A 20,352-nucleotide genomic window follows, 5' to 3' on the forward strand; every position below is an offset into this window, starting at 1 on the left:
GAGGAAAAGGAAAAGTCCGGCGCCCCTCCCCGCGCACCTGCCGTGCCCGCGCCCGTACCTGTCTGCAGGGAGATGTTCAGAGCCTCGCCGCCGGCGAGCGGCTCGATGCGCAGGTGGTACCAGGTCCCGGCCTCCAGGCCCCGCAGGGTGCAGCCGTAGGTGCCGTTTCCCGCGGGGACGGGCTGGCAGCCGGCCGCCTCCCCGTCCTCGGAGCGCCCGCTCAGGCTGAAGTTGCAGGCGCGGCCCGCGGCGCCCCAGCGCAGCCGGACGCTCTGCCCGGTGACGCTCCGCTCCGTCAGGTTGGCGCTGCATCCCGCCGCCTGCCCCGGCGCGGCCTGCGGAGAGCGGGGAGAGCTCTGAGAGACCCGCCAGTACCCCCGGGCTCAGCCCCCAGCCCTGCGCCGGTGCGGAGCGAACTTGCCCGTGTCCTCCGGGCTCTCCTGCGACCTGCGAGGGGCGACCCTGCGCCGCCCCCCTCCTCCCGGCCGCTCACCTTCGTCAGGGCCAGCGCCGTCCACAGGGCGAGTCCCGCTCCATAGCTCAGCATCGCCGATAGTTTTTAACCCCAAAAACCCTCGCGGGGAGGGGAAAAGGGGAAGGGACGGCGGGGTTGGGGTGGGGGGATCCGAAAAAGCGAAGTGGCGGCGGCGGGCCCCGGGGGCCCCCGCTCCCCGCCGGGCTCCGAGCCCTGTGCCGGGCCGCCCGCCTGCTGCATGCGCTCGGGGCTGCCCCGGCCGCCGAGCCGCCTCCCTGACACCGCCGTGGGGTGGGGGGGCTGCCCGCCCGCGGCTGAGGAGGAGCGGAGGAGGCGGGGGAGGCGGCCGCCGCTTCCCACGCTGCCATTCTGACCCGGGCTGACTCTCCCGGAGCCCTTCCCGCCGACTTCCGCAATCAAGAGGCGATTTCCTCGCGTCTCGCTGCGGGGGGCGACGCTCGGAGACTCGGGACTTGCCGCCCACCCGGCAGGCGACTGGCCCCGGGGTGCCGCCCCTCTCTCCTTAAGGATCCCACCTCCCTCTCTTCCCCGCTGCTTCCTCCTCATGTCGGTTTTCCCCTGTGTCCTGTCTTCCCAAGCGCTCCCCCCGGCGCACGGCCCTTCAGCGGTGCCGCTGCTGGGGGGCGGCACTCTTGTCTCGCGCTGGCTGCACCTCACTTGGCGCTGACTTGCCTTGGCTCCTGGTTGCATTGCCTCACAACGTCTTCTTGCCTCTGCCCCACCTCGCAACTGCCTTGTCTCATGTTGGTCTTGCCTCTTTCGCACCTTGCCTCTTGCCTGCCTTACCTCACGGCCGCCTTGCCTCGTGTGGCTCCTTCTCCTCCTACCTGCCCTCCTCTTGGCCACCTCGCCTCAGGCTTGCTTCATTCCACGGCCACCTCACCTCGCATGCCTGCCCTCCTTCACAGCCGTCCCACCTGCTGGCCCACTCTCCTCTTGGCCTCAGCTATCAGTAACCCACCGCTGCAGCTCCTGAGTCTCAAACTGACGTTTTTAAGGGTTAACCATAGACCACCAAGGCCCCCATTCTCTCCCTGGCCATATGGCACTGCAACCAGCGGCCTTGCATCCAGGAGAGTCCAGCAGAACCCAACACTGAGCTCCTGCCTGCAGCAGCAGAGTCTGTCTGTGAGTAGCCAAGTCATCTCCGTTTTCTGTTCCTACCTGTGTCCTCAAAACAATTCCTTCCCACATCCCGTGAATAAGTCCCAAGCTAAAATTACACACACCATGGAAAGCAAGAAAGTCTCCCTGTTTTCAGACTGCACCAATAAAGCTGTGTGCAACTCCGAGTTGGCTACTGCCAAAATGAAAACTTTCCATTTCTGTCATGCATACCCGTTTCTTGTTTAAATTTCAGCCTCTAAAAACTCACATATAAGTCTGCATGTGGGGAGACAGAGAAGAAGTGTAGACAGAAGTATTTTGCACCTTCAGATATTCAAATACACAATAGCAGCCACGGAGTGAATTTGGGGGTGCACAAAATAGAAGGAAATGGACACTAACTTTCTTCAACAGGAATGGCATTTTTCTGCATCTTTCTGTACTGCATTATGTATGTGGGATTTTAACTTTTAAAAGCAGTACCTCAAGCAAATTCAATACCATCCCTGTATCATTTTTGCCCTCTTTGAGGGAGAAAGAGGTTCTACATTTACAATCATTAGTCTGCTTTTTAGGGGAGCTGCTGTTCTAGCATTTTTCTGGGCACCAGCCTGTCAAACAAGATACAAATACCTGATAAACCTTAGGTCTCCTTCTTCTGTTCTGAAATCAAAAGTCTGAGCACTCAAGGGTGTTACCTGCACCTACAGGAAACTTCATCTGTCCCAGGGGAGCTCTGTGCCTGGTCCTAGGGACATGGCACTGAAAGTGCTGTGCTGTAATTTGCAAAGCTGAAGATAATTAATAACTTTTTGATCATTGCCTTAAGTGACAATATAAATCTGTGTTGGCTATTATGTCATTCTCAAGCCCATCACAGAAGATATCCCTTGGAAGAGATGTTTTACATACTTCAGACAGAAGGAGGAACCAAACCCCGAAGAGCTAGCACAGGGGATAATCATACCATTTATGGGGAACATGAGGTGTGTTTCTTAGACCTAAGCTGGGACTGAAATGACATAGATGTCTTGTAGTTATTTAAGGTGAGAGTTTCACAGTGTGATTTCTTCTTTAGGTGATTGTGCTTTTTGGGCTAAACAGCATAAACCACACCAGTACTTTTCCAGCACTGGAGAAGTGCAAATCTGAAGGCTTATTGGGATGTTTGGATTACTTCAAAACCCTCTCTGAAAATTAAAACATTCAGGGTAACCTGCCTTTTCTTGAAAAGGAGCTCACATTATTCTAAGGAATTTTGAAAACATCCATGACCTGAACTTGCAGGGAAGATACAATTTGGAGTAAGTTGTTTAAGCAGATGTAGTAAGAGGAAAAAAAACAACCCCATAATCAATACTGCAAACATAAAATTCAGGAAAAAAAGTGGAACGTACCACAAGTAGAACTTAAAGACTTTTGGAAATAAATACCTGCTTGTCTCTTCTAGCTAGCATAGAAGAGACAAGCAGGAAAATGATATTAACGCTTCTCAGAAGTGCTCATAATTCAGAAGTTCCTACTTTATTAGTCTTATTCTTGCTATCATAAAATCTTTACATTTTTGTATTAGTAGGAAAGTACTGGTTTATTACAGGTTTTTAGACTTCCTTCTGTATGTTATCCAGCAAAAGTTGCTACATGGGTAAGGTGTAACACAGATGCTTATGCCAGCACTGGAATAAAACATGAGAGGTCCATCATTCACTGGTGGCAATATATTTATACAGAATAGCCAACATAATACAAGTAATTACTTCCAGACTGGTACTGAATAAATGGGCTTTTAGTAAATCAGCAGTCACACAGCCTTTAATACTTACTGACCTGTGTGGCAAGCCAAGAAACTAATTAAACTGAAAAAAGAACTGGAAGTGAGTTTTGGGAGTTGCCGGACGTGTCTCTAATAGCAGGCTCCAAAGTCCCTTTCAGACACTTTCCCAAGGTTTCCTGACTTTTTTTTTTTAAACACCAACCTCTCTGTCTCTCTAATCAAGAGGAAATGGGCTTTGCATAGCTTTTGTCATGGATTCAAAGTGCAAGCTGCAGTTTTACTTGAAATCCAAGGCAGCTCTAAACTAAACATTTTGTTCAATTGAAATGTCACTATTGTCGCCCCCAAAATGGGTATGTGCACAGCCAAATAACAACATGGCTTTACTTCTGCAAACACAAGGCCCCAGCCTCAGCAAATGCAGTTCATAGAAGGTATTGTCTTCCTCACAACAATATTCTGCACTTAGTCTATGTGTTTTCAAGGTATTATGTTAAATACAGTTAATCCTTAAACGTCCCTGAAGTTTGACAAAAAAATGTTTTGTACTCCATTCTAAAGACTGGGAAACAGAGATGCAGGCCAAAGATTTTAAGTTTGTGTATCTAAATTGGTATATCTAGATTTCAAATATCCAGAGCCAGCTGGAGGCTACAAGAGAAAGCTATTACCGATTGTTTTTCATAGATATGTTTAGGCACTTTATCATCAGAATTCTGGTTTGAAAGTTTTGACCTAAGCAGCTTGCGAATGATGTGATACAGGAGGTGAAGTGGGGTAGAAACACAAGAGGCAGTAGTTTCTGTCAAAATGGTGCCATTTCTTTTGCTTTGGCAGGATTATGTAGTAGTAGTGCTGGAGGTAGTCTAGGTAATACCTGATTTCGTAGGACATTTCCATTTGGAAGGAACAAATATTCTGTGCAGGAGGTATGCAAATGAACAGAGGGCATGAGGAAATAAGCTCAGCCTGCATGCACCGAGACAGAAAGATCATATTAAAAAAGAACTGCATCAGTTTTGGAGTGGGGTGCAGTGCATCCGTTCTTGCCTCAGTCCCTTCCCCTCATCAGCATCAGAACAGTGGTGTTGGAGTCCATAAACCATCAAGTTTATGGACCCTGCCAGTCTGTCCACAGCCTTCCCAAACATAAAACACATTTTCTTAGTCTTATCTGCTTCAACATACAGTAGTAACTGAAACATGTTTGCCTGGCCCAATATATTGAGTGTAGTGTGGTCTCCTGGAAGATAAGCCACAGGGAATTTAAGGATTTTCAGTTCTAAACCACTATATGATAATAGTGATGCAATGACCAATAATGTTCTGCATGTTTTAATTCTAACTGCCCGTATACATTTTGCCAGTGGTGATTCCAGATTTGCTGTTGGATTACTGAACTGAGTCTTGCAGAAAAGGAAGACTGGAAATTGATTTGCAGCAAATGGCCTGCCATGTGCTCCTTCTACAGCTGAGGCTGGCAGCCCCATTCACTGCCCATTTTCTGCCTGGGCAGCTGGTGGTTGGACAGAGCAGAGACTTACAAGTGTCTCTGTGTTTCCACTCTGCCTATCAGCCTGTAGATAAGCTGAACATGGCCAAGGCCAGGATTCCTTTTGAGACCACATAAAGCATTTGGATTTCTCTTGATTTGATCTGTAAATAATGTATATAATTATCTGTAAATAAGGTCATTGTGTACTGTAATTCTTAGCATGTAATTAGAGCTAGACCTTCACATAATGCAATAAGCAGTACCAGAGCCTGAGTCACTGAGAGAGCAGATACCCAGGCTCCTCTGGGTCTTGCCACATCCAGGAGCTTTCCATTGCTTCTCACATATCCTGATAATTTCCCTTGAACTTCTCCCAATACAATGTGCACACCAGGACTGGGCTGTATCGAAGAGGCAGGACTTTTCTGCATATATGCTTCTAGCAAAGGACACTGATAGCATGAACATCAAAACAAAGCATCCCACCAAAAAAAAGAGCAAAGCTTAGTCTTGTAGCTAGTTTGTTTTTAGGTTTTGGTTTGTTGTTTTTTTAAGGCCACAAAACATCCACTTGTAATAGCTGTCAGGCTCCACAGAGTGGAGCATGCTCAATAAAAATTAGTAATTCTGCCTTACCTCTTCTGCAGTGCTAGAGTATTGAAGACTGGTTGTTGGAATCCAGGCTTTCTCTGTTACTGCAGATTTCAAGTCAAAGTAGAGGTTTTCAATGGGACTTCTACTGTAATATTCTGTCACATTTCTGATGAACATCTCTGTGCTACTCTTCAACACGTTTTCAGGCCTAGAAGTAGTATCATTTGAAGAGGGGGATGTAGTTCTAGTGCTCCACACAGAAGTGTCTGCATCTTGGAGATCTAAGACAAACAAAGGAAAACCATTAAAATCAGCTCTACATTTTTATAAACAATTCATTGGATTCAATAAACATGGCTGATACAACTTCCAAGTAGTTTAAGTGCACCTGTCAGTTCAGTAGTTTTTTGTTTTCAGTGCAAATGTGTTTTTGTATCAATACCAAAGCCTGCAAAACACAACCAGAAAAAAAAAACCATCCCTGAACATTCATACCATTAATTTTAAATTTAGTCTGTCAGTGATTCTGAGGGGAAGAGAAAAAGAAAGAGAAAGTTGTACTTTGTCATTACCAGCACACTGTTCTTCATTTGCAACTTTTCCACTTGCTTGTATCTATCAAATGGCACACAGTATCAGCTTTATATTTTAAACACCTCTCCCCGCCTTTCTAAGTGCAGCGCCAGATTCTCATCTGCCTTTTGTTGGAGTATGTTTAAAACATGGCTTTGTTCAGTGTGATTTTTCAAGGGGACTTTTTCAAGATAATTTTTTTTTCCAACATATGTGTTCAATGTAAGTTCCTTGTGCCCACATGAGCATTTCCCTTCCTTTCTAAAATCAGTCCTATGCAGACCCCATGCTAGTCCCTGACTGCTGCCTTCCCAAGGCTCAGCTAATGATCTATCACTTAACTGAAGTATGTAAATATGACAGTGGATTCGCTTTTTCAGTCACGTATCCTTCAGAGAAAGCCAAAGTTGCAATTAGAGCTCAGGAAAGATTTTACTACACATTTTTCCTCCACATTTTCATGGCTCTTCCTCCCCATTGGTATGTATTTAATATCCTTTCTTTGTGGCAGCGAGGGCAGGGTTCAAGCTGTGGTGGCCTCTACATCTGGGAGCATCACATTTCAGTTAAACTATTGGAATTACTCACTGGCCCCTTCTCACAAAAAGCTAACCTGCCATTGCTGTAACACAGCTAGTGTGTATTGGCTCTATGCCCAAGACACTTTGTCTGTCCTTGAACTGGGGTCTCCAGCACCGCAGAACCTTGTTTTGCTGCTGAGCCACTGGGCTGGTTGCCATTTGTAACAATTTTAGCTCACAAATCCTTTAAAAACAAAGTAGTGACTGGGTTAAATTGCAGCAGAAGATTTCAAATGCAATTACTTGGCTTGCAATTATGATGTCTTAACTGGGCAATGTCTGATTACCTCTTACCCAAAGGAGCAGTAGGTGAGCTTCCACAAAATCAACATTATCAGGTGTTTTTTTTATATATATAAGTGTAAATATATATATGTTAACCTGATAATGTAAAGAAATCTGCAGCACTTGGATTTGCACAGAAAAGTGAGATTGTAAACCCTAGTAGGAGGCATTTCCATGCAAGCATTTGCTGTGCTTGATATCACAGTGTCTTCACCTGGTACATGGTTCTGGAACTTTCTGGAAAACAAGTGGTTTACTGGAATGGATTGGTATCCAGAGTAGATGTTTTCCCTCCTTTTACCTAACTGTGTTTCTCTGGAAATAAAAAAAAATACCAAGTCTCCATTAAATTAAAAAATGTTGATCAAATATTTTTCCAAATCAAGGCAGTGAAAACAATACTACAGATCTAATTCTTCTCTCTTACACTTGGGCAAAGGGTTTCATCAAAACTTCAGGTCTTGTCCAACTGTGCACAATCGTTTTCAGGCTGCTACCTTTGCAGAACCCCCTGTACAGAGCCTGAGTGCAGTCTGCTGTGGTCCCATGTCACATATCTTCCCACCAGAAGGACAGGAACCTTGTGCTCAAGCTGTCATCAGCTGCTACAATAAACCCATTAGCTGACACAAGTCCAGACTTAGTCTAGATTCCATGACAGTCATTGCTCCTGGAGATCTCCTATTACTTGTGGGTCTCTGAAAGTCTGCATTAGGCAACTAGAAATCCTAGCCCCAAGGACTTGGAAAGAGCTCTATGCCTCTCAGATGTCTCTGAGTTCAGCAGAGAGTAGAACTCAACGATAGAAAGACAGCAAAAAAATGGTATATCTGCAGTCACCGATCGCTTAGGAAAAAAAAAGCACACAGTTGGGTTCCTAAATATATATTTACACACCCAATGTGAAAACAGACAAAAAAAAGAAATAGCTTAATTTACAGACAAATAGCAGTGATTCCAGCAGGAAGGTGTTTGCATTCCAGTGCAATTGTGCTTTAGGGAAGCTGCTCCTCCATAAAAAGGAAGCCAGTGCTGCCAGTAACATTTATGGGACTTGGCAGCCAGGGAGTAACTGACATTCTTGGTGCAGGAGCTGAGGGGAGAGCTTGACTGTCCTGGAAGCAAAACACTTGGTACTCAGAAAAGTTCCACCATTCCACAGAGGTCCCATGAACAAGCATTTGGCCACTGCATGACCCAACCTTTCTTGTTAAACTTCAGGCTATTCTGGGCTTCCAGCTAAAGGATCTTTCTCAGAAAATACTGGTTACAGTCTGTTAGCTGTAACCTATGGATAGAGTGACTTATGTATAGCACTATGCCATACTGGAACTTTAAATATATGTACCAGTATTTTCCATATATCCTACAGTGGACTGACTAATGGGGTTCATCTCTGTTACCCACTTTTAGGAAAGAATATAAATCCACATTTATATTCTAAGTAAAACCACTATTGTGATCCTAGCACAAGGATCCTCATAATCCTTCAGTAGGAGGCATTTGAAAAAGAAAACTGCATATTATAAAGCCCATGTAGCAGATTTCTACACAGCTTGAGTTCCAATTCTTTTATCCAGAAAACACTCACCTCATCTCTGGACATTAGTGAAGTACACAGAATACAGGAGTGGTATTTTTAAGATGCGTTTAGTATTGTTCCAGCAGCCTCTGTGGAAATCAGTCATAAAACTGTTCTTGGGAACAGAACAGCAGCACTGACATTGATGTTGATCACTAGTGGATGCATAATACACAGTGTGTGAACATAATATTGTAATAATCAGTAGCACACCCAGAAGAAATGATGATGTTCTGACTAAGTGCATATTTGAACCATGGGGTGTACTGCAAACCACATCCATCCACACAGCAGCAGGCTGCTTACAAGGAAGGGACTTTCATACACTTGGAGGTATGAATAGCAAAAGTGCTGGTTAGTTGTCAAGAACCAAGACCCCTACAGTGGTGCTTTTAGCCTTAGCTGAGCTGGCACAGTGTAGCTTTCTGAAATAGCTCACATTGTACTGATCAGCCTACTCTATTAGATACTAAGGCTGAACTGCTAATGAAATGTAATTGAATCAGATATTTAGTGTATAAGATAAAAAATACTCCGTAAGACTGCATCTAACTCACTACAAGACTTGAAACAAGAAGGGGTTGCTTTAAGATCTCTTTGTGTGCAGGACAAAATGAATTATCTTTTTAGGTGTCTAACTACTTGTAAATGAAAAAATCATAATTCATATTTCTTTTGTATGTAGGAGTATGACAGAAGAACAAAATCCACTTAATGTCTTCTTTCCCATTCAACGGGACTTTAAAAACCTGCAAATTCTGTGCTGCTTGAAAATTTTTCATTCTTTATTTGAATGTTGTAGAAGTTAGTATCTCATTTGTATCTTATGTCAGAGAGGACGAATGTCTCCAAACTCCAGTATAATCCCGAGCTGCTCTTTCACTTGCTCATTTTTGAAGAGCTGAAGAAAGGTTCTTTCAGCATCAGTGGTAGAAGAACATCCATATTACTATGATGATAACAGTACTGCTGTACCAGCCCTATTTCTGACACTATAGGTAGTTCCCAGCTCACCCTGAAGAAGATTTTTGTTCACTGGAATGGCATCTTGACTTCATTAACTCAATGGATTACACATCTACTGAAGAGAGCTCAGGTACTCAGGAATTACACAGACACCTAGGTCTTGGTTAAGTTGCCTAAACCTACTGGAATCTGAACTGTCCTAGGGCATCTGAGGCATCTGCCCAGGGCTCTATAACACTTATGGGAGACCTATGTATTTCTGGGCTGGCAGCCAGAGATCAGGTGGAATAGTGTGGAACATCTCAAATGACAAAAAGCACTTTGTTGAGATAAATGAAATAAACCCTTCCTTCAGACACCTACATTCAGACACCTAGGAGTCCAAACCCACTCCAGCTTCCATGAAGGTCTACACAAAATAAAGGGAGAGACTCTAATAATGAAAAATCCGAGTATAGTTGTTTGGAATCTTTGTTAGCACTAGCAGAAGATGAAATCATAAAGCAGGACTTGCCTGATTGCTCTGGGAAGATGTGCCTATTGTTCCATTTTTTTTTCCCTATGAAAGTAGCTGAGCTGTTTTTTTTCTATATTCTTTGTGCTGTGGCTCATTGAGACTTTGAAAATTTACAAAACCCAAAGACACAGGTTACAGTGAAGATTTCTCCCTTTCTTTTTAGAAAATCTAAGCCCACGTTTATCTTTGAGCTTTTATCAATATGCTGTTAGATTCAGATATGCGATTAGTGTACAAGGTCTTGTAATTCTATCCAAGAATCTGACACTGATGCCTCTCTTTGTCCAGGTGGAGCTCAGCAGAAGTGGTCAGCCATGTATTTCTTTGCCCAGAGAAAGAAGATTCAAGTAATTTTTGATATTTCATGGGTTCACATGTTAGAAAACTCTTATACTTACAAAATCCTGTAAAATAACTTGGAAAGATTAAAATTAATTTCAGTGAATGTATTCTAGGAAAAATGTCTTGGGTCAGCTTAAAGGTGGAATGAAAATATTGTTTATCACTCTTCTAATTTATCCTGAAGAAATTTGTGAAAGTTACACACACAGAAAAATTAGAACTGGTAGTGAATTTATGGATACATTATTACAGTATCTACAAACATTAAAGGTGTGGAAAGCTTAAAGCCTAAAGATATTAAAGATATTTAATTTACATTATTTCCAAAATAGGTAAGAGTTGCTGCCTTTTCTGCGCTTCTGCCACCTTTCTTTGGTGCTTTGCCACCTTCCCAAGAGTCCCAAGCAGATGCATGTGTCCTCCCTTCCCACGTTCTGCAGTTGCTATTGCTGGTCCAATAGTTTAGAGCATGCTTGGAGTGTGCATTGCTCTGGTCTCGTCTGTGCTCCACCTCAGCCACTGAAGCATCAGCAGTGGGATGTGAACTTAAATTAGCTGAAGTTCTGATTATGAAGCAGCTAAACTGAAAGGGGGATAAGGGGAAGAGAGAAGCTCATGTGAAAGAAATGACCCTGGACAAGAACCAAGGGTAGAAGAGGAGAAAGGAACAGCATGAACATCAGATGGCACATCAGACTTCAGGTCATACCTGGTATCTGGTATTTTGACTATTTCTGGCTGGAAACAAACAAGAGATAGAAAGATGTTCTAGTTATTTTAGTTCCTTGTCCAATGTGTTTTATATCTTTGTAGATCCTACTATAGTTCTTCAGTGCTTGGCACACAGCTGTAACTAAATCCTCCAAAATCAGTTACTCTTTTTGAATGTCTCAATATCCACAGCATTAGGGTTGTCCCTACCATGTATGATATGATAGAAGAGAAATGCAGTGAGGAGTATCATATTACAAAACAGTTCATGTCACCTTCTGTATCCATACTGCTCTGCAGCCTGCGTGACAGTCTCTAGAGCTCAGTGCAAAACTGCAGCATACAGCTTGGCCTTATGTCTCCTCATTTTAAGTAGCTCTCTACTTTTTGAATAATTTTTGGTCAGCAGAGGTTTTGAGGTTTGCTGGTAATATTCAAGGTGCCACATAGCATTGCATCTGCGCTTAATTGGATATTTTATTGAAATTAACCTACCCAGAACAAAAGAGGCTTGTAAGAATTGCTTATGCAGCTCAGGAGTGACATCAGTGTTAGTGTGTCAGTATTAATAGTGGACATTTGTTCCACAAGTGTTATTTACATGCAGCGGTCTTTGTTCTTTTCAGTTGTCCTGCCTTCTACCTCTTCACCTGCCCTATCTTTTCCTCTTGCCTGTTTCCATTCCTGTTCCTTCTCCTGGCTTCTGAGCTTAGAGAATCTCTGAACCCAGCAGTGGGCTGGTGAAAAGAAGGCTTTAGCATTACAGAGATTTTTTCTCTCTCTGCCCAGAATGTCCTCATGAATTTGGTAGGAAATGAAGTCTCACTTTCTCAAGGGATATGGATACCTTATGACCATTCTTCATGTTAGCTGTTTCAGCCAGAGGCCAGATTCAAACAAGAGTTTGTGTGAGAAGGACTGTTTGCTGCTAGATCTGGAATTACCTCTGAGTCAGCAGACATGGGTTACATTCCCAAAGTGATCCTGGTTTCTACAAACAGTCATCTAGGTCAGAACTGTTACAAAACATGTAAATCCAAACACATATCAGATGGCTGATTTGAAATCCAAATTCAAGCTCAGACTTTCCCCAGCCTCAGAAAAATCATGTTTGACATTTGAGTAAGAATAAAAGGTAGTTGTAGTTATTGGGTTTGAAGCTTGTACTCTGTCTGGGCTGATGTTTGGGATGCAATTCAGTGAGCTATTCCTATGCCAAAATATAACTGTTTTTATGAGTACTGTGAAAACAGAGGGTAAATTATAGCAAAATGTGGTCTTAGTCAGGAGTAGAAAAACTTGCAGCCATTTCAGCTCCCAAGATTTTGCTCAATTTTTACTATTTTAGCTAAATATAGGCCAAATATGTTATTTTAGGCTGATCCATTTCTGCTTGTACTGAAAGCAGATAGATGTTCTTGGAAGGCTAATTTTACACATTCAGCATTGAAAATTTTGACATGCACAACCCGAATTGGGGGCGTTAGATATTGTTCTCATAGTACTTACTTACTATTTGAAAAATTAATCTCTTTGCACTACTTCTACTTTATGAGCTTCTTATATTCCAAAAATACTTAGTTAGGCATTGAGGATTATAATGTTTTGTTGATTTTCAGGCACAGCTTCCCAGAGCTGTCAAAAATAAAATAAGTAACACTCTTAGAAAGGATTTACAGTCCTGTCTACAGGCAAAATTTCAGGCAAATCAAGGTAAATTAATTTAAGAACTGAGCGCAGTAAATAGATGAGAAGGCAGTTTAATATCCCATCACAACTGTCTTAGTGCTTATTGGTCTTCAACTGCTTCTCCTCTGAGGATGATTAAGAAAAGTGTGTAAGGTTACTTTGTTAGGCCACACTCCATCCAGCTATCTGAAGGAAATAACACTACATGTGTACCTCATCTGAACTGTTCATAGCGTCTTTGAATATGCAAGCTATACACACCCCACAGGACTTCAAATGATTTTTCCTTTTTAATCTCTAACATATATGGGAGGGCTGGGATGGCATCGTGGCCACTTTTCCACTCCCTGATTCTGCAAGCTATCCTTTCATACCTCCACTCAGGTGAGTAGTCCTGGTCTTATGGGTAGAGTTCTGCACGTGCAAATTTGATGAAAAAAATGGCACTCTGCCTTGCAATAACTAGGAGTTTAGAAAAAAATGAGGATTTGGTTTAAACATTCTGAAAACTTGGCCATATGCAACAGTTTTGGGTCATAAAACAGTTTCTTAACCCCGTAAAGACAAGACTTAACAGTAAAAAGATGTCTGTAGGTTTTTCTTATTTACTATGAAGAACTGCTTAATTGTGCATAAGAACAATATTAGCGGGATTTTCAGGAAGGATTGACAACAGGACATTGGAGAAAGCATTATCAAGCAGTATTCAAACCACTGTACCTTGCATTTTGCCATGGATATGGAAACCCACAACTACACAGATATACTGCTACATGTCTGTAGGTATGTGCACAGACCTTTGCATTTCAGACCTTTCTATTCCAAGAATTTCTGAGACTTTTGAGTCAGTTCATTATTCTCAGGATTTTGAGTGTTCTCATGTATATGGCATTTAAGAGCAAAATTACAGAGTAAACATGTAAATGTGTAAGCCATGACTGTTCTTATCACGCATTTAGGTTAATAAGAGAAATAATTGTGCACGTGTTTGATTTTCAGATGTCTTCTTGCTCTTGATGGATTGAATCTGGATTTGTATGATAAAATGAATGGGGAGGAGAATTTCTTTGCATCCACATTTTTGAAAAGTACTAGGAATCAGTAACCATAGTTTAGAAATGGAGAAAGGAAATGACACAGTAATAGCAAGTTGAGATTACATATAAGCACATTGATCCAAAGATTCAGAGTAGACAAAAGGAGAGACATCCTGAAAATATAAAGTGGCTTAAAAACTCCACCAGTTGTGAGAAAGCACTCATGTCAGCTGTTCTTTAATAGTTCTCAAAATGCTTTTCAACTGTGAAAAACATTCTTCTGTATGAATAAAATACACTTTTTCACATTTGAGTTAGCATAACAGAGACATTTTTGTTACCAAAACTCCCAGGATATTTTCTTGAAGGAATAACTCACCTTGCTTTGAGCACAGATTTACATAAACAGGTTTTCCCGTCTCTCTGGCTTTTAGCTGCATCCATGTATGAAGGTATTTTTTACTCCGCTTGGCCATTACCTTCTGACCTTGTTTTGTGAGGAAAAGAGAGCTGTTGGCCACCTTCAGGAGCCCATCCTCATGGCAATTCCACCTGACTGCCTGGGAACAGTCGACGATGATGCTGCGAGACGACAGAGCAGAGAGCGTAGAGATGCTGAGACACTGGGCAGACTTCACATGGAGGAGCCTGTCATCTGCCATCCACTGCCACTTCTGGTTCAGGTTGGTCATATTGCACTTTTCCATAATGACTCCTTGCTTTTCCGAAAGACATTGCTGTTTCTGGACATGGATAATCAGAAACCCTTCTGGAAAAGGAAAATCCCAGAAAAGTATGATAGATTACACATTTACTTGACAAAAAGCAAATTCTCAATGATTTAAAATACATCAGCAAATAAATCTCTCTTCCCATTTTCCGTGTGTTGAACTTTTCATGAAACTTCCCATAGGTTGAACCTGTTTGAAAAAAAACCCTTCAAACACAACACCCATGTAATAATGTGCTGGTAGTGGAAATAATGAAAATGCAAAACCCCAAGCTATTGTGGCAAGGTTATCTTGACCTTCATTATATATAAAAATAAGAAAAAATTAAACTGAATATAAAAGAAATCCAAGAACTATTAACTTCAAACACCAGTTCCTCATTTTCCCTGCTGGAAAGCATACAGACATCTACATGAGTTCTCAGTCTCAGCTTCAGTTTTACAACACAGACTTTTAAAAATATAATTTACTGCCTAAAAGTTGTTTTAGTAAAATTCATAATGTTTGTGAGGGAAACATATAGAAGGATTTTCACAAATCAATGTGTCTCTCAGTGCCTGTGTTACAGGAATGGAGGTTCTTTACTGATAGGAAGTACATCTGTTTTACTGGATTTATTCCAATGTCTCTAGCTGTTAGCTTTGTGACCATTCCAATTCACATAAGATCACCTCTCTGTGTCACCACACTTAAAGATCAACACCAGGTACTCAGATAAAGAAAATTACAGTGCATCAATCAAACCCCCAGAAAGTTACCAATGCAAAATGCATACTTGTTACAGAACAGAACTGGTTATTTCAAAGGCAGCCTCCCTGAAATATCAAGTTTAGGTTTTTCTTTGTTTTTAATCTCAGTTACTCAAACATTTCCAGCCCCAGTAGTTACGAAGTGCTACACCAAATGTGCATTTATTTCCCTCAACTTACATTGTCATTCCCTTTTTTACAGACCTGGGAATTTTACTAAGCACTACAGAAAGCTCTTGTCTCTGAAGTTTCATATAGTATGAATAAAATATAGGAATATCCCCTCTGAAGCATTTGTACCAAAAACTCAGATCCTGGATTGTCTATCAGATCTTCTTAAAAAAAGAAGATATATCTCCAGCATAGAAGAAGACAGTTTATTTTCCTTTGAAAAGGAATCTAAACAGAACGGGCTATGTTGGCCCTGCCCCTCATTCCTCTGGTATGAAGCCCAGAGAAGAGGTGACTCGTTTTTAGTAAGTTACCGGCTGTGCCGGAGGGCTCTGCTCAGTGGCAGAAAGAGCAATTCAGCAGAGGGGAAGTGAGGAGAGACACTTACCTGAGAATGTCAAGGCAAGACAGGTAGAAACCAGGACGTGAAATAAAGACTCCATTTTCCCTCTAGCAACTCCCCATGCTTCTCTTAAAAAAACCCACCTCAGATAAGTGAAGCGAGGGCTAGGAAGGAAACGTGCCTTCACGGGGGAAAAAGTCAGTGACGAGCACTTCCTTCTATTCAATTGTTTTGGGGGGTTTTACAGCACTTTGTCCTTTTATATGATTCTTCAGTTTACTAGCTGGTTTATTTTGGAAAAATACAAGCAAAAGAGAAGTTTTCAAGCACCTGGGAAATTAAAAGAGATTTTATTGAATCTTTTTAGACTAAAAGAAAGAGGATCATACTTTTGTGTAATTTGTTGCCTGTGAACTATTAAAAATCCACAGGTCATCTGGAGGGTGCTGACTAAGTATATTCTATATTATCCAGGAAAAAAAATGTATTTTTTGTAACTATATGCAATCAAGCAAAATCTCAATATATTTCTAACTCCAAAAGCTCTAAAAGCCAAGTGGAGGGTGGGGAGGAAGGGGAAGAGGAGGAGGCAAAGCTCTGGCATCTGTACCAGATCTTACAGAAACTCCCTGTGAGGAATCAAGTGATGCTGCGTTTGCCTTCCCATCAGGTGGTACACCTTGCTCCATGTCAGTTGAGGATTGCCTGTGTCTTCTGGATTGGTTCCCAAGTGGTCTGAAGCCATGGTGGAGGCTGACCAAACTGTGCTGGGCTGAGACTGTTTATGGGGGTACACGAGTGTGTGTGCATTAACTACTCTAGGCAAGAACAGAGACTTCAGTTAATATTTTATATTAAGGGTAATTTATTAGCAGTATGAAGCAAAGTCAACATCACTGCATTAAAAACTCATTATACCCTGTAAACAGACCTCCCAGTGCTGTAAGCCAAAATGCCAACTTCGCATATCTCTTAAAAACAAACTTTTACTGGACAATAAAGGAAACAGTCATAGCAGCATTTTCTTTCTTGTATAACCTGTCATGGAAGAGTCCATATCACTAAAAGCATCTATCTCTTACTGAAAGAAATAGAGCAGATAAACAACATATGCAAAAATTTCTGTATTAATAAAAGACAGACAAATAGTTAAAATCCTTACCATTTAATATATGCTACAAAGTTTCTTTTAAAAGTAGAATGACTTACACAATTTACAAATACACTGGATTCAGGTCTGTAGCAGAAGCATGTTCTAAGACAATCAACAGTACAGGGTAAATACATACACACTGAATAATAGACATTGTGCTCTGCAACTGCTCTGTAAGACCTACAGTAAATACACATTTAATAGTTAATAGTATGAAGAACATATATTTCCATATAAAATATTAACTGCTTTTGAATATTTTCAAAAACAAGATTTTTAATTTTTTTATTATCTCCTTTTTTTTTTAATCCATAGTTGAACACTTGCAATTTTAGCAGCAAGAATGTTATGTGGCCAAGAAACAAGCTCACCACATAATCAGTAATAGCACTTTACAGTACAGTTGACAGTCCATTCACAAGACAGTTTGCAAACGTCAAAGCTTTTATACACTTGTTAAACATTTCTTCTGTAGAAGTCCCAATGTCCATCTGACTGCAGCAGTAGCACACACATACATTCCATATGGCAGATATCAGCATTACAGAATTAAACCCACCTTTAGATACATACACAAAATCCATGTGCAGTTTCAATACAGTACCTTCTTTATAAATCATTTTTGGGAAGCTCACAATACATTCATATATAGTAAGGGTCCAGCAATCTCTGTACTTTTGCCAAACCGTCCGCAATCCTTTCAGAAGTTGGCCTCAAAGCCGTCTTTCTCACTGCAGTAAACTTCTTGAAGAAGCTGCTGGTAGGTAATGAAACAAATTACCTCAAGAGACTGACATTCAGTTTTACCCTCCTCGGCTTCACTGGACAGCTTCTGCAGAAAGTCTGCTTTCATACAGACTCAGTGCATGGTGCACAAATTCATACTGCTCGCTGGTCTGAACCATTCCACCCCTGGAAAGGAAGCACACTGCATTGAAATCTTATTTCTTAAGACTGCAACACCCTCCAGCTCTTGCCAGCCCCATGACCACCAAATGACACAAGCTCTTTTCTCAGTTTTTGACTTAGAGTTTGCTTGAGTAAGTGGGAGATGTTTGTCAGAGCAGAATTACTTCACACCTTATGCCATCCAGCACATGCCCAACATGAAGAATTCCCATTAACATCAGAGTAAGAATTAGAGAAGAAAACATCTGGCATCTACAGTGTTAAAACCTACTTTTCAAATTCAGTATATTCAAAGAGAATTTTGCTCAATCACTTGAGCAAGGAAGGCCAGATACATGGATGCAGCATTACCACTGATGAAGCAAGAAAGTAGACAGAATCTGGCCTTTCATTTTTGTCCTTTACTAAAAATGTAACCTTCTGTGACCCACAGATGGCCTGTGCAGAGAACAGCTCTTCCTGTCCTCTCTCTAACGCCTACAATGCATCCTGTCCGAACAGCCACCACCTACAAAATTTTACAGTGGTGAATCATTTCACCACCAACAATGCAAAAGAGTTTAACCTAACCATAAAAAGAACTAGTTGCAGTCAGCTTGGATTAAATGCCTGCATTTTATACAATCACCTGAAAAGAATTAATTTTTCAGGTCTAAATATGAAGATCAAGTCCCACATCTCCAGTGCTGGTTGCAGTGTGGTAGGAAGGGGATGTCCTGAAGGACGTATGTGTGAATGAAGTGTTACCATTTAGCTCTGAAATTAAACTGAGCCTCTTTCTGTCAATACTGAGGTACTCAAGGTCTCCCTTCTCAAGGAACAAGGCCTCAAGTTTACTTAATTCCACTTCTATTATCTCATCTGCCAGGGTATTCAAAGCTAGCTATTCTGCTTTTAGAAACAAGCCCCTGGTTCATCCTCAGTGTACCCTGGAGCAACTAGTTACCTTTGGGATGATGAAAGACTAAATGGCCTTAGTGAGAAGGAAGACGTTAAGATATGTGTCACATCTGGCTTCAGTTAGATCTTCATTGAAACATTTAAATTTTCGAGGTATTTGGACCCAGAGCATTGTTGGAGCCAGAGATCTTGCAAGAACAGGTCTGAAAATTTCATGAGAACCCTAACAACAGACAAGGTACTGATATACCAAGCTACCTGAAAAATGGTAAAACCTCCTCAACAAGTATTGTTCTTCAGTTTTAGAGAAGGTTATCTACAACCACAAGGTCTTTTTATTTTCTTCAGTGCTACCCGGGTGGCTAAATGGCTATGGCAGGAAAATCATAATTAAAATAATAGCTATTTCTTTAAACAAGTGACCAACAGTCTGTGTTCCTCCAATGACCTCAGGCAAATATAGAACACATTCTAGTGAGCTGCATGGCTATTATATACTATTCCTAGGAATAAAATCACAGGCCCTTAAATGGTCCCATCCAGCCCAAAATGCAGCACTTGTAGCTTTGCCAACAAAGACATCCACAAATTCCTAACTCTTGGCTGCCTTTTGCCTTCAGCTACTTTCCTCTGTGCTTGTCCCCTGCATGGAGATACAGTGTGATACTAAAGGTGATGGGAGGGCTTTGCTCTGGTCCTCTGTGCAGCTTAGTCTCCTTCCTTCCTTCCTCCTTGCTGCTATGTCCTGCTCTGCCCACGCAACCCCTTCCCCAACAGCTTCCCTCCCTGCCTTCCTCATCAATGTTCCCCCAAGATGTTCTCTAAGGGAGTGCACTTCCCAGGTTAGATCTGCTGTGTGGAAGGGGTGGAGGAAGGGAATGTATCCAGGGAGAAGGACTTAGCAGAAAGGGTAGGTCAAAATAATTTTGTCTGCACCAGGCTGTGTGGTGGTGATCCTTACTCCCTCCTCTTTGGTGCTGAAGCAACATACGAAACCCCCAAGAAAGCATGTGTAAGACTGGCAGGGACTGAGCCCAGCACCACAATGTCTGTCCTGTGTTAGCAAGCACAATTCAGAGGTTATGATGCTTCTGAACCTTGTATGGGCAAACATCCGTATCTCTCTCATCTTAAGGACATGTAAATCTTATTCAGAGGTACAGACAACTTAGCCTTGTCAGTGCCATTATACATGGGATTTATTGAACCATAGTACCACATAATGGTTTGGTTTGGTAGAGACCTTAAAGACCACATAGTTCCAAACCCCCTGCCATGGGCAGGGATACCTTCCCCTAAGACCAGGTTGCTCAGAGCCCCATCCATCTTGGCTTTAAACACTTATAGGGATGGGGAAGTAAAGATTTTCTTCCTAATATCTAATCTGAATTTACTCTAAGTTTGAAATCATTATCTCTTGTCCTATCACTACAGACCCTGATAAAAAGGCTTTCTCTGTCTTTCTTATAAGCCCCCTTTTATAGTGAAAGGCAGCAAAAATATGTTCCTGGATCCCTCTCCCAGCTGAACAGCCCCATCTCTCTCAGACTTTCTTCACAGGAGAGGCATTCTATCCCTCTGACCATTTTCATTGTTTTTCTCTGGATCCACTGTAGCAGGCCCATGCTTTCTTTGTCCTGGGACCCC

The 20,352-nt window shown here is 42.0% G+C and overlaps 2 protein-coding genes across 4 annotated transcripts in view; both read right to left on the bottom strand.

Moving 5' to 3' along the window:
* The window catches only part of PTPRB (protein tyrosine phosphatase receptor type B), a 66,056-nt gene extending 50,144 nt beyond the window's left edge, over positions 1-15,912 (bottom strand). For 2 of the 3 annotated variants that reach the window (XM_019006684.2, XM_015627850.3), the window contains exons 1-4: positions 15,789-15,912; positions 14,129-14,518; positions 5,509-5,747; positions 59-335 (exon numbers count right to left, since the gene is read on the bottom strand). In XM_019006684.2, coding sequence (XP_018862229.1) covers positions 59-335; positions 5,509-5,747; positions 14,129-14,518; positions 15,789-15,843 — 961 coding nt within the window. In that variant the 5' untranslated portion in view covers positions 15,844-15,912. Of the gene's footprint in view, positions 1-58; positions 336-493; positions 648-5,508; positions 5,748-14,128; positions 14,519-15,788 lie in introns of those variants that run through there. The other variant, XM_015627852.2, reaches the window with a different exon arrangement.
* Positions 15,913-16,584: 672 nt separating this feature from the next.
* Positions 16,585-20,352, bottom strand: part of PTPRR (protein tyrosine phosphatase receptor type R) — a 137,288-nt gene continuing 133,520 nt past the window's right edge. Inside the window, exon 14 of the mRNA XM_015627853.3 lies at positions 16,585-17,808. Coding sequence (XP_015483339.1) covers positions 17,715-17,808 — 94 coding nt within the window. The 3' untranslated portion in view covers positions 16,585-17,714. The remainder of the gene's footprint in view (positions 17,809-20,352) is intronic.

Source organism: Parus major, chromosome 1A (assembly GCF_001522545.3).
Source record: "Parus major isolate Abel chromosome 1A, Parus_major1.1, whole genome shotgun sequence".
NCBI lineage: Eukaryota > Metazoa > Chordata > Aves > Passeriformes > Paridae > Parus > Parus major.